General features: G+C 37.4%; 1 protein-coding gene across 1 annotated transcript in view; it reads right to left on the bottom strand.

The window, feature by feature from the left end:
- NSMCE2 (NSE2 SUMO ligase component of SMC5/6 complex) overlaps positions 1–15,148 on the bottom strand; it is a 235,272-nt gene that overhangs the window by 118,978 nt on the left and 101,146 nt on the right. Inside the window, exon 4 of the mRNA XM_088148972.1 lies at positions 12,556–12,709. Coding sequence (XP_088005098.1) covers positions 12,556–12,709 — 154 coding nt within the window. The remainder of the gene's footprint in view (positions 1–12,555; positions 12,710–15,148) is intronic.

A 15,148-nucleotide genomic window follows, 5' to 3' on the forward strand; every position in this document is an offset into this window, starting at 1 on the left:
TACATTCAAAATAAAACCCCCACCCACCCATGTTCTGAAAACTCTTTTGGTACTAGATTTTTTTTTTTTTTTTTTAACAGAGTGATGGTTGAGGCTTAAGATATGAAAGCCTGGGAACCACTTGCCTAGGACACAATCAGCAATGAGATTCTCCAAGACTCTTAGGATGTTAGGTGCCAAGGTTAGCATAGGATGGCCTTAAGTTCCAGTCACAACCAGAGAATGAACCAGAGATTAAAGCTCATTCAAAGGAGTGCCAACCTGAATTCCTTTACACTCTTCAAAGTATCCACCACTCCTATTAAGCTAACCTTAGTGTTTGTTTGTCCATGTTGCTTATTTCAGATGTTTCAAATTTGGTCATGAAATTATCTAGGAGCAGATCAATAGGGGATCTTCCACCATTAGCTATCAACTATCACTGCCTATGTAGCCCACTTCTCAACCATTTTCTGTACTTCCAAGCCAAAAGCCAATATTGGTTTCAGAGCTGACCCCCTATCCAAAACAGCTTGCAAACTGCAGAACTCTGCAGATTTCTGCGATAAGTGTTTCAGAGCTACAGAAAGGAACTGTAGGTATCAAATCCAGTTCTACAGACTATTAACATTGCACACACACAAGCAGCTACGTGGACCGTGAACAAGGATATCCTTCACATGTGGCATGTGTGTATGTTAGATGACCTTCTTCCTCCTTTTCTGTGAATTCAAAACAGCCTCCTTATTGCTTTTTTTCCCCCTTTTTTTTGCCTGGTTAACTTACGTTGCATTACATTTGTCTAATTTAAAAAAAAACAGAGGAAATGACAACTCAACTCCTTTTTTTCTCCGAAGTCATAGGAAGGGTCAGCTTTCTTCACAGTTCAACAAGAAAATAAAGCTTTTCTTGAAAAACACCTTCCAAGCGACATGAACAGTTCTAAAAGCAACAGGTTACATAATATGGATAAAGTGTCACAAAGTTTAATATTGGAATGCTGTCTCTCGGTGGCTGAAGCCAAAAGCTTCAAATTCAGAGAACCTGCATTTTCTAGAACCATGGAAAAAAAAGAAGAAAGTCTCTTATGGGTATGTCTTTCACCATCCTCTGATTCATCTGACTTGGAAAGCAAAACAAACACATTGCTGCATTCAAAGTATTGCACAAGATAATTCGCAAGAATGAGCTGTGTCCACAGTTCCTAGAAAAGGAGAAAAAAAAATGCAGCAATGCAGGCGGCCAACTTGTTCAGTGTCAACTCTAGGCAGCGTCCCAGGCCTAGCAATAAAATGAGTCACAATGAGTCACACCAAAGCTATTTTTGCTTTGAAACTATTGCCAGGCACTGTGTTAATATTCAACCCATGGTAAATTTAGCAATGGCAGGAAAAACAAGAGTTTCCATGGTTGCTCCCCAACAACATTTATGATGTATGTGTGCAACCAATAAACTTGGAAGGTTAAGCCAAATTCATTATAGAGACACCCCCCCCTTTTTTTTTAATTAGCAAACCAAAAGTTTGGTAAATTGGTTTATGACTCACACAGCTGCTACTTTTTATGGCAAATAAATTTAAATAAAACTATCATTAATTCGCACTCCATCAAGGGGGTAACATTAAACCCCTATTAGTAACACGCTTCTCACTGTTTTGGATTTTCCCTCTTCTTTTTTCCTTTCCTCTCTCCACTTATTATTGAAAGAAAGCAGTTATCCATTAATTAGCCAGCCAGAGGTGGAATTAGAAGCAATTAAGAGAACTATGTTTACCAGCTGATCATTTCGGCTATCAGATATCAACTTGCTTCCATAAAATTGCTATCACAGATGGGCTATTATGGGGTAAACTTTTTATTATTTTGCAAAAACAAAGTGTTATTGAATGAAAGAAAGCTTATTGCTTCCTCACGTGAATTGGCTTTCAGCAGTTGTATTCCTTCAATGCGCCAGCCATTCGGTAAATGAAGCCAGCAGGAGGAAGAGGATCCTGGATGCCAAGGCTAGATTTTATAAACAGAAGCAGTGGAAACGAGACACAGAGATGGAGGAATTCCAGCAAGCAAAAACGGAAGCAGAAATACATAAGTGAGCTTGCAAGCTCTAATCAAAATTCCATTTAGATCAGCTACACTGAGTAAGAATTCTGGGAGCTGAAGCCACAATACATCAGAAGGTACTACAGACAATAGGTCAACTGACGAATAAAAGAGGACGAGGGGCATCAAGGGAATGATCCAGCAGCTGGGTATGCAATATTGTAAGATAATGGGTTCCATTCCACTGAATGCTGAATGGAAGACAAATTACCATGGCTTTAGAACAAAATTTGGAATATATGGCAGTATTTATTATTACCCTGTCTATTATAATTACCTGGATACTCCCTGGAATATACAGGGGAGATGGTAAAGCCCTTCAAAGGCTGCTGTTGACCTCTTCCCATCTAAGCATCATTGTAGTGCAGGTTGTGGGTACTTTAGTCTGCTTGTACTAGAAGCTCCTTCTCAAGCACACTTGTTGATTGCATTTGTGCAACGTGCTTAACCAGGCTGCTGAATTAACCTACCTTCAATGTATTGCACAATACACTGAAATATGAATTAATAAAATAGGCTGGGCTTGTACAACAAGCTAAAACCCATGTGCACACATACACACATTTGGTTAAATCTAACCAATCTTAGCATCTTATATAAAGGCAACTGTTGGGCTTTTATTTAATTTGAATAAGCATATTGTATGAACACTGCTGTATGGACACACAGGCAGTTCTGGATGTGAAGTTCCTTTTCAGCCTATACTTCCTATTACCCATTTGATGAAGTAAAGAGTAAAGGCTGACCCAAACAATATTCATGTGTGCAGGTAGGAGGATCCTAGGAAAGCTCTACTATGTTTGTGACTAACTCAGACCTCTCCAGAAAGACGGGTCAAGATCTGGAAATGTTGCAATTCCACCAAAAGCTTTCCACTTGATTTTTACGTGGAAAATTATTTTTTATATTCCCAGTCCTACAAAACTGTTCAAGTACATTAACAAATCAGACATCCTGGCCAGCTGTTCAGATTGGAAAGCAGATATCATTGGGATTTCACATTCCTTCATATTCTGCAATTTTGGCTTTTTTTAAAAAAGTACATAGTTTAGGATAAAACATTCAGAAATAAGGATTCTTTTGAGAAAATACATTGAAGATTACATATTTACCAGTATTCCTGCAGATTTTTTTAACATTTAGATTACTGCAACATATTGGGTTTATGAAATCTAAATTGGTCTTTGCCAAACTGGTGTTGTTCAACTTTCAGAAATCTTAGCTAGCAGTGTCACTGAAGTTCAACATATCTGAATGGCACCAGTTTGGATACAACAGTGTAAACAGATTCACCTACTCCATAAGTTCCATCCCTATATCACATATTTCCCACACAGCCTTAGTGTAGTTTTCACTTCCATAGCCTTCTTTTATAGGCCTAAATACTTGTATTAAAATAAATACATTTTTCCTAGGGCTTTACTTCCCCACCTCTCCCTCATTTTCTTCTCTTTTGTATGTCCAGTTGTACACTGTAAATTCTCCAAGCAAGACATTTGTACGTCTATACCGAGGGGGCAATCCATAGCCATTGTGAAAGTAGCATAGAAGATAGCAGGGTATTTCTCTTATACGATATCATGTGCAATCTTCCAGCCCTCTTTTGTAGCATCCCCAACCCACCACCAAGATCACACCATCAAAACTCAGCAGCAAAAGACCAAAAACTGGTAGCAAATTTCATATATATATATATATATATATATATATATATATATACACACACACACACACACACACACACACACACACACACATTAAACATTACAATCAATTTAAAAAATTAAGTGCAAGTCAAAGCACAGTATAGAAACAAATAACATTTTAAGAGAAATATCCTCCCACCCTTCTGCTACTTTCACAAAGGCTAACAGAGCAACATGTCTCAGCTGCTCTAAGTTCAAAGGGATTCTCTCCCAATAAGATATAGGATTCAGTCCCAAAAGTGCCTAACTAATTCAGGTGGATTGCTCAAGAAATGCAGGCCAATACTGCTTTATGTTTGCCTACCCATGTTTTGAAACACATCACGCTTGGTAGCTGCCAAAAACTAATGGTGCATTACAGGTAGGTCTGAGGATCTTGAAACACTGATGGGAACAGGCTACCAAAGCCTACCATTTCTGCTTGTTCAAAGGAATCATTTCAAATAACTTTGCTTTAGTAATATCCCATGGGTGTAGAAGTGGATATTAGAGAAAGAAAAACCCGAAAGGTAATTATGTAGATAGATTACCAGAGCCACATTAGATTGCCAAACAATTACACATGATTATGACTGCCTGTTAAAGAAGTGCTTTCTTCCTTTGCATTTTAATGCCCTGCTTTTATTCATCAGACTTAAGTTGCTGTAATTATTATTTGCAGCCTAGAGTGAGATAAAGTAATCAAGCTGCTATTACTTACAGCTCTTCTGACTGTGGGAAGAGGATTCCTACACAACCTCTGTTTACGAGTCCAGACACAGACTTGTAAAAGTCAAAGACTATCAACATTTTCTCTTGCAGCTTTCTTACACCATGGAGATCTAAGGCAAATGATGGCACTCATGCCCAGGAGATTCATCCAAGGTTGATCCTCCTTCTTTCTTTCCCAGTAGACAAAAATATTTATTTAATTGGCAGATTCCAAATGCAAAGCCTGTGGTTAAATGAGCAATGGTCCCTTCCCAGGGACAAGGCAAAAGGGAAAATCACTGGCTGAATTCACACGACACAATAGACTAAGTTCAAACCAAGTTGACATCATTGTTGTAAGATGTCAGATGAACCATAGCAACATATTAAAACTATTGCATGATTTATCGTTTGGACACAGGCATTGAAATTTGAAGTTTTCTGGTGAATCTAGGTACCTCTTAGGAGGTCTCGTTCTCTCTCTCTCTCTCTCTTTCTCTCTCTCTCTCAGACCAGTGTTAGGTTTGGGGGGCTCCATTTGAAAGCCTGTGAAAGAGGGGCCAGGTTTGTGTCAATTGAGGATATTAACAATGTACCCTATCTTTTATGCCCACCTGCATGATTGTTTTGAAGGGCAGGCATTTAAGGGGGACCTCTGATACTGTCAGTCCTTTGAGGTAGACCAGGTAGTCAGGAAACTGCACAGGTTTGCAGAATTGTGGAATTGTGCCTTCTCTGGCAAAACATTTCTCCAAAATGTCTTCAACATTTATTTGCTGGCATTTTTTCCCTTGCAAATGCTTTCATTTCCCAAAGTCAGTTTGTCAAAATTGATTTTTTTTAAAAAGTCTCAATGTTTGGGCCCTTCTTTAGATTTTATCTCTTTTAAGTTTCCCAGCAAAAGAATTACTAACCATTCTATATATTTCCTCTCTGACATTGGTAGAAGTATAATCCTGGACTGATTAAAGTAGCTGATATCTGTTTCCCCCAACAAGGCACCATCCAGGCATGTTGGGACTCTAACTCCCATCATACCTACTCAGCATTGGTTGTCTAAGACCCATGTAGAAAGGAGATTACTTAAGGAGGCGTGCTTTACAACTCAAGTTTCTTTTTATCATTGGCTGTAATCTTATGCACACACATATTAAAAGCAGTGGGTCTTGGCTATGCATAGCAGTGTAGGGATATCATACAACCAGAGAATGCTTGAGAAGTGAATTGCTACCAGCGCACAGAAGCCCGTAACTCTTAAAACAATCAAAGGCTTATCATCAATCCAAAGAGGATGTTGGATTTGGGAAGAGTCACTACAAATTAGAAAGTTCTTGAAAAAGGATCATGCTAGTCTGAGAGAGATGATTCTTAAAAGTTGCATGTAATACTGTACAGTACATCTTTTTGCTGACTGGAAACCCCTTATAGATTTTTTGCATGGAACACAAAAAAATGAATTGATGATCTGTGGTTTTGATGATTAGAAAAAAAAAGAGATATAGAAAAAAGAGAGTAAGAGATAATTTTGTAATCATACTTCATTTGCTGCAAAGAAAATCGGAAGCCTCTTCTTTCTTTTCATCTTTTCTTTTTGTGCTTTTTCTTTTGTTTTTCTCTTTTCCTTTCTTCTCTTTCTTTACTTTATATTAGTTTTTGTTAGTTTTTATCTTTTTTAAAACTTTTAATTTTATATATATATATATGTGTGTGTGTGTGTGTGTGTGTGTGTATGTTGCATGGAGTACATCTTTTCAAGTTCATAACAAACTGCAAGTCATCCTACAGTCTCTTCGTATGCACATTACTAATCTTAAATGTGGACAACATTTCTGATGAGTGTAAGCGAGCCTGGTCACAAGATGTAATGATTTTGTAATATAACTCAGTTGCACAAATGAATTACTTATACAGTCAGGAATTATGGGAACATAATGATCTAATGAAGAGGGGGAAAATGTTGCTGAATATCACCAAGATCAGCTGCAGTTGCTTAATTGCTAGGCCCCAGCAACTGCAGTGCTAAGCTGAAAGATCCAAAAGTTTTCTTCTATGCAAAGATAACAAAGTCACTAATTCACAACACTGCTGGGCAGGGGGTTGGCACTCTTGCCCTCCACTAGCAGAGTTAGTTCTAACTTCCAAGGGGGGAAAAGAAAAATATTGCTATTTTGAATGTATGGGGAGGAGTGAGAGCAGTGAAGCAAGTCTGTTGACTGGTCAAAGCAATCTTGTATTGCAAAATATTCCATGAAGTTCTGAGAAAATTCTTATGTGAGAAAAAGCTCTGAGAAGTGCACAGCAGAATTTGTAAAGGGTGCGTGCATCAAGGTTATGTTTTCCTTGCTCAAATGTTGGGTGGATGAGCGAGCACCGAAAATCACCTCCTATCCTCTGAATGCTGGCTGGCTGTTTTGCCTAGCCTTTCTGAAATGCTATCTGCTATTTCTGCTAAGGTGGTATCTGGACTGGCACAAGAGTTTGCAGGAGCATCTTTCCACTGCCATTTCCTGCAAATGTGCAGCAATATCTCTACTCAAATCTATATTTATTAGTCATAGACCAGCATAAATATCTCTATAAAAATGAACCACATCATTCCCAGAGCCCAGATCCAAACGCCTAGAACCATAAAACAACAATGTTCCATCAGTCAAGTAACTGACAAGGAACACCATGACTTAGGGTAATAACTATTACAAAGAGGTCAAGTAAAACCTACAGGATGGAAGAGAATATCTGTAGGCCAGGGTTGAACTATGGAGTTCTTGGGGTTCTCTGAGCTTGCTTGTTTTCTTGCAGACGTTTCGTTACCCTAGGTGCACTGAAGATGTTACCTACACAGGTAACAAAGTGTCTGCAAGAAACCAACCAAGCTCAGAGAACCTCAAGGATTCCTCAGTTTTTATCACCTATCAAATGTTTTGCCTAGCCTATCAGAAATGCTATATGCTATTTCTGCTAAAACTGGTGGTTGAGGACATGAATTAAATAAAATCTAAGGCACCAATGAAGGTTGTGGCTGCTTGTTCAGTAGTCCTCTCTCACAGTTTACAGGAGATGCTGAAATGATGCCATAACACAAACTCCCAAATAGAATCAAGAAACTTATCCTTCTTTAGCTTTCTATTGCTATTAAACTTGGCTGTAAAAAAGTTGTCAAGCTATTAATGATGAATACTTGTAATTACTAGGCGTTTGGATCTAGGCTCTGGGAATGATTTAGTTCATTTTTACAGGGATATTTATGCTGGTCTATGACTGTAATAAATATAATAATCATGGGGAACAATAGCACCTTTAGGATCTCCTTCACTAAAAAACATGAGATGGAGTGAAAAATGTCCAGTACCACCCTCTGGAAACAATCAACAAAATATAACTAAAACCATAAAACAACAATGTTCCATCAGTCAAATAACTGACAAGAACACTATGACTTAGGGTAGTAACTATTACAAAGAGGTCAAGTAAAACCTATAGGATGGACTTCTATCCAATTCCCAGTTCAATTCATCCATCAAAGCAATAGCTGCTATTCTACTAATTTACTAGTGATGATAATTTGATCTGGCTTCAACCTTCAATCAAATCAGCTAAATTAATTGAATAAACTATTTTAAAATCAACTGAAAAGGTACTGCCAATTAATCAAGCAGTGATGTTCTAAAAAAGCATTAATTCCCTTCTAGCATAAAATTATGCATACTTATTTAGAAGTTAATACAACTGAGTTTAATAAGATCCACTCCTACTGTGGGACTAGACCCAAATATGGGATTGCAGCTATGAATGTACAAAATACACAAATGCACACATCCTCTTGCCAGCAAAAAGTATATCACCTACTCTGACAAGGGCATACATCAAGAAAAATCTTGCCCTTCTTCCAGAGAGCTTCAGAAATGAGAAGCCTTTTTAAGGTCCCAGACTAAGTTCAAATAATGGGAGAATTCTGTGAGCTCTTCTGGTGCTGCACTGAATTTTGGAGATACACTGAGAATCAACAAACTTCTCTGATGCTGAGGAAGTAACATTTAACATAATGGGGGTAAGTTCCCATCTCTCTGTCATCTGGAGGATGATGTGGAGTCATTACTCTCAAGTGATGTTCCAAACCCCTGGTGGAAGATGGATAGAAATAGGGTCAAAGCAACCATAAGTTTTGGTTGGTCATAAAAGTGAGCAAAGATAAGACTGTGGTGGCTGACAAGTGCTTTCTAAAAGCAATGTATGGGCTTTTCCCTTTAAATCCATTGTTTTAGTTCTCTGCAAATTGATGCAGATTTAATCAATCAGCTAATAATTAAATGTGTTTGATTTATAGATTAAGACATCTTAAATTGAATGACAACTTTATTCATTATCATCATGATCATCAGTGTTGCCTAGACTATTCAGGTGACTCATTAATGAATTTAAATATTCCTTTCTAATACCAATCTCAGCAGCTGGCAGCAGATAGCTGATCTGCTCTGGGCACAGGAGAGAGCTAACCAGTCATGCCTTGGAGAGGAGACCACTAGGAAATATCAAGGCTGTAGGCTATAGTGGGAAGTTTTTAAAAAATCCTTTAAGAAGGCAGTGGCAAACCATTTTTTGCACTGCTGTCGAGAACTCATCAAGGATGTGTCCATGAAGTCATCAATCTCCACAAAGAAGACTTTACTTTATCACCTTCGGATTTTCCCATCCTAGCTCTTCCTCCATAAGTATTTAACAACAGCTTTTGCCACAGTTGGATCTTTTGAGCAAATATCTGACAGTTTTAAGAGTTATATGTGTATGTATGTATGTGTTAATTATCTATATGCATGTTGGTATTTATTCCCCCTGCAGCTAAGGCAGAAACATTCCATTACAATTGCACTGTTATTGTTTTGCATACCTTACAGCAGAGCCCTTGTGGATGTGAGAAAATAAAGCTTGCCAAACCAATATAGTATCACTAAATGATCTATTTCCTAGCCAACACCAACTTCTTTTTCAAAACATAAAATTGGTTTAGACTACAACTCCTAGAATTCCCATCTTACTATAGATTAAATTCATTACTTCTGAAATGTTGGGGACAGCTGCAGTAAAAATGAATGAAATTATTCCCAAACTATCTTACATTCCAAATATTATGCCAGGATTAATGGACTTCATGGGTAAAAGGAGGCATTAAAGGTCAAATTGCCCAGTTAGAACTTGAATTTCAGGGCACTGCTTTCCAGGGCAGCCTACACAGTACTCCTGCAATATCTCTCCATTCCTAGATTCCCAAGACTGAAGTTTAACTTCTAACATCAGTGTCTTGTATTATCACCAGGATTATTCATGTACTTCAGTGAAGTTCAAGTTATTCATCGGTAAGGGATTGATGCAGGTCTTGCACACTAGTTAAGGACTAGGATTGAATAGAAATTCCAAAGTAATTGAGAAATTTAATTTGAAAATGGTGCTGAGAGTTCTCTGATAGAGTTCTCTGGCTCTCCCCATCAAAGAACCACAGTTCCCAGGATTCTCTGGGAAGAGGGAATATTTTTTATACAGTGGGGTGCTGAATTTTGAAATATTCTGTCTACCTCTTATCTTCATTATAAAGCAAAGACTATGTCCCTCAACAATTCTTCTCCGAGCCACAGTGTCTCACTCTCTGGTATTATGAATGTCACAATTTCCTAATAATATATTCTATATGACAGGGGAACAAAGCTTTGAAAGCTGGTGAACTCTCCCTTGCTGAAGATATATCAGGACACTGTACCAGCATTCTTACCTGCAGAATTTGCAGTGAAGAGAGGGCTGGATAAGTGACTTTCAAGATTCATTCTATGATTTTATTAAAGCAGCTGATCAGATCTGGATTTGCTTAGCTTGACTAATGTAACCATGTATTTTATCAAATATAATGATCCTGCTTATTACTATTTACATGGCTTCAACACTGCTTAATATGGCCACTGAAATGGGCTTTTTCCCAGACTTCTTTTGCTAACAAAATATATTTTTAAGAGCTCTTTATTTTCTTTGTCAAAGACAGAAATCTAGCCTGCAATTTATAACTGCTCATTTCCTCTTCTAACAAAGTATTTTAATACAGATGTTACACCAAGCTGGGAGTAGCCCTCGCTGAACATGGCTGATCTCAAAATTCTAAGCAGGACCAGACATTAGTGTTTAGAAGGGGGCAACTGAGAAATAACCAGTTAGACTGAGAATCTGAACACTCCAAAGACAACAATGGTAAACCACTTCCATATTCTTACTAAGGCAACTCCATGGGTTCATCTATGTCACTAGAAGGAGTTGTCAATATCATCAGAAGGAGTTGAGGAGTTTCTCAAACGAAACTTTATTTTCCTTTTAAAGCCACAGTATCCTATTACCTGAAGAACTAAGATGCCTTAATCCAAAACACTTCAAGAAGGCTTTTTCATATCGACATACCTAAGGAAGAACCCACAATTATCTACTTTATGAAAGTATGTTCTAGGGGAGCAGTTTCCAGACACTTCTTTCATGCAGACTATTGCATCATCACCCAAAACTTTGGTAGATCACTATAAGCCAAGAATTAGCGTTAGTGTCTGCAAGGAGTGCCCCTACACCAGTTTAGAAGTGCTTGTGGAGCACCAAAATTAAATACACATTAATTTTTCAAAATTAATTGGATGTGAACTAGCCCCACAGATAGGTCCCTCTGGTTTCTTCCTTGCCTTCTGCAAACTGAAAAAGCACCCTAAGTTATTCCCAGTAGCTGGGACAAATTTGGAAAATGAATCTCCAATGCCTCGGAGAAATTTGGAAAATGAGCCATCCAAGAATCCCAGTTTTCCACTGCAGCCCCAAAATGATTGAATTGGGCCATAGGGATTTTAATATGCTGCTGTGTTGCAGGGTTTATATACCCAAACTGCAAACCTGGAAACAGACACTGTAAGCATTTTCCAACAATACAGTTCCATGATTATAGCAAAGGTCTCTTTAGAGTTGCAACATTGCCTGGATTGTGAAATTGGAGCAATTTTGTTAGAGTGACAAAATGAAAACAGCTTACCTAATCAGTTTAGAAAGATTGTATCAAAAAGAGAATATGACATACATATAAAATTTTAAAAAGCTCACCTTCAAATATTAAAAAAGGATATGAAGCAAGATTTGCCTTACATGGTTATGCAAATAAAACCAGCACCATAAGACTAAAAAAATAACTTTTTACTGCTGGGACACCTTCCTTTGAGCCCAGTAAGAGAAATGCAATTCATGGCCTCATCCCCCACTGTCCTCTTTTGTGTTTTAAAACAATTTACTAGTAAATTAAAAGGAAATTGGTCTGTGTCGAATCTGTTTAAGTGTACATATTCATTGGAAACAGAGTAACAGGAATCGTTCTGGCTCCCATTCAATTTGATGATAATTTGCTCTCAAAATTCTTTCAAAGAAGAAGAGAATTTTGGTGAAAATCTGATGGAATGTAGTGTGCTTACACTCATTGGATAGTGAGAGGGCTCTTTGTGTATCCATGTCTGGGTGTGAAGTCCTTTTGTTTGCTATACAAGGCTTTTTCCAGGTCTCTGGAGCCTTAAATTTAATTTAATGCTTCAATTCAATTCCAAAGAAGGATTGATTCAATCCCATTCAATCCATCAGGAGGAAACTCCTTCCATGGAGCTCTTTTTCAGTCGGTCACTACCATGGAGGAGTTCTGTCCTTGAGAAACTATTAGAGGATTTTTCCTTCCCAAGAAGAAATCCAGAGAAATCATCACCCATGAATTTGATGGAGAAATTCAAAAGGCCAATTACTAAAATGGATGGGAAGAGGAAGACCAAAAACAAACAAACAAACAAACAAAAAGCCCTCTATTCAATTTTTCCATCACAAAATCCTAGACTGGAATATTATTTTTCCTTTGTTCCTCTTCCAAAGCCAAGAGGTTATTTGGGGAGGGAGGGCTGAGCAGAGATCTATGTGCTATTTGTTTTGGTTGCAAAGCAGAGGTTTTCCTACCCCAGGCCCATAGTGAGAGACAAAGGTAACAGAGGCACTGAGAACAAATAGAACATCATGACTTTAGCAATAAAACCACACTTACACTGAGCCTTCATCCGCTGTAGTTGCTCCTTAAATTGGACAACTTTCTCATTTGTTTGTAAATCAGTATCACAGTTCTTGCTTTCCAGGTTTTTGAACCTCTCTTTAACTAAATGGCTTAAATCTGGAACAATTTCTGGTTTATTTTGTTTTATCTAGAAAAGAAAACACACATACACACAAAATAAAATAAGACATAGATTCAACCCTGTTATTCCCAAGCACAAGTCAGTTCTCTCGGCTAATCAGAGAAAAGGCAGTGATTTTCTAAAATTCCCAGCTTATTCACTTTGCTCCAACAATATTAAATTCCAGAACTGCAAGAATGTAGAAATTATTATAGTACCTATATATGCCACAATTTTCATTAAAATGGCATTAATGCGCTTGATTAGTGGCTTGCTTTGATTCAAATGGGGAATTTTGAAAAGAGCAGTAAAGGAGAATGGAAGAAACTGGAAAATGTAATCAGAAATGTAGCATTCTCAGAAATCATGATACTGAAACTGGGCACACTAAACTATAGAAAGGATAAAATATTCTTTGAAAAATTAAGCAAATTGACTGAATCCACAACTCTAGGACCTTTGAAAAAGGGAAAAACCAAAGCAACACTGATTCCCATTCAACATTTTTCTCTGCCAATAAATCGATAGTGACTTAATAGAGGAGGAAAAGCTACCATGTACAGCAGCAAGCATCCTCTATCTCTGCAACGTTTCAATCAGAAACATCAACATCTCTCTAGGATTTGGCAGACCATTGCTTCACTCTGTTAATATAAGTTTTGAAAATCTGAATTCTGCACAAAATTAAAAAGCAACATGCCAGGCTGTTAAAAAAAAAAAAATCAGTTGCAGAATTTTATTTCTGAGGCATAGGTACCTCAAGTGTTTTCAGAAAGTTAAAAATGATGAATGGGTGCAGCCCATCATATTTATGTGTAAATGTGCCCTCCTCCCAAAAAAAAACAAAAAGGGTTGCCAAGAGGTAAACCAGAAACATATTAGAGGGATGAAAAGAGTGGCAAGAAGTAAATTTCCAGTTTGCTACTCTACAAACATTCTACTTTACAAAAAGCTACAAACATTTTATGAATTGGCCAGTTTCTCTGAGTTCCAATACACAATGTCATGGTATTAAATGTGCCTACTAATTTCAAAAGGTTGGGGAGCTCTGTCTCAAAAACACCATGCTATTTTGGATTCTCTAACCAATTGGGTGAGAAGAAAGACTTCAAGAATTTAAGAAGAGTCTTACTGGATCAAGCTAACGGATCCTCTGGTCTAGCCTTCTGTTTCACAGTGGCCAACCAGATGCATTTAGGAACTCACAAACTTGGATAGGAAAGGGATAGCTCATTTCCACTGCTGTTCTCTATCTGTTGGTCTTTAAGATGTGTCACCTAGAATACAACCACCAAGACTAGTAATTACCCAAAACAAAACCCTTCATAAATGTGTCCAGTCTGCTTTTAAAGCTACCTAAACTGATGGCCGTTGCTAAGTCTAAATGCAACAAATTCCTCAGTATAACTAGACAAGTACTTCCCCGTCTTAGTAACTTCCAGATGTTTGTATTTCAACTCCCAGAATTCTCAATAATGGCCAGGCTAGGTGGAGAATTCTGGGAATTGGCCTTTACACTAGGAGGATGCCTAGGCTGGGGAACACTTAATTATACTTTCTTCTTTTGATCAGCCCTGAATCTCCCTTGTAGTTTCATTGGATAAGCTGAGTTCTAATACTGAATATTGAGAGAAAAACTTTTCACCACCCACATTTTCCACATCTTGTACAGTTTTTATATGCCTCTATCATATTTCCCCTTACTTGCTTTCGTTCCACAATCAGTAGAGTCTTTTCTTCTCAGGAATCAGCTCTAGCCTACTCATTATTATAATTGCCCTTAACCCCCATGCTTTTTTTTCCAATTCAACAAGATCTCTTTTGAGGTTTGATGAGCAACGTATGGAATGAAACCAGTGGTTCTCATGCTAGAGTCTACCATTTTGTCAATACAGATCTGATGTCTTCCAAAGTCATCAAAAGAACAGCCATGGGAAGAATTATGGACTATTAATCTATAAAACGTACACCAAGTTATAACTTAAAGGAAAATTGGTACAAAATGTTCTATAGATGGTATACAACTCCATCAATAATATCTAAGATAGACAAATCATACAGTAATAAATGTTGGAAATGCCATGAGACAGAAGGAACGTCTTATCACATGTGGTGGACATATTAAAAAAACCAAAAGAACTGGAAAGATATACATAGTACAATGCAGAAAAGTTGGAATTTAAATTTGAAATGAAACCACAACTCTTTTTACTAGGTATAATCTCAGAAAAAATAATAAGAAACATCATAATTTAATGAGATATACGCTCATAGCAGTGAGAATAAATTTTGCTCAACATTGAAAGTTACAATTCCAATAATATCTGATTTGGTACTTATATTTGGAGAATATGTAGCAATGGCAAAACTAATGTTATATATACATAATAGAAGTTTAATCAAATTTAAGCAAGAATGGTTCCCATCCATACAATATATCATGCAGCATGGCAAATACAATCATTT

The sequence above is a fragment of the Python bivittatus genome, unplaced genomic scaffold (assembly GCF_059951505.1).
Source record: "Python bivittatus isolate LINGU-HERP-01145 unplaced genomic scaffold, Pbiv_v1 ctg000590_np1212, whole genome shotgun sequence".
In the NCBI taxonomy this organism is placed as follows: Eukaryota; Metazoa; Chordata; class Lepidosauria; order Squamata; family Pythonidae; genus Python; species Python bivittatus.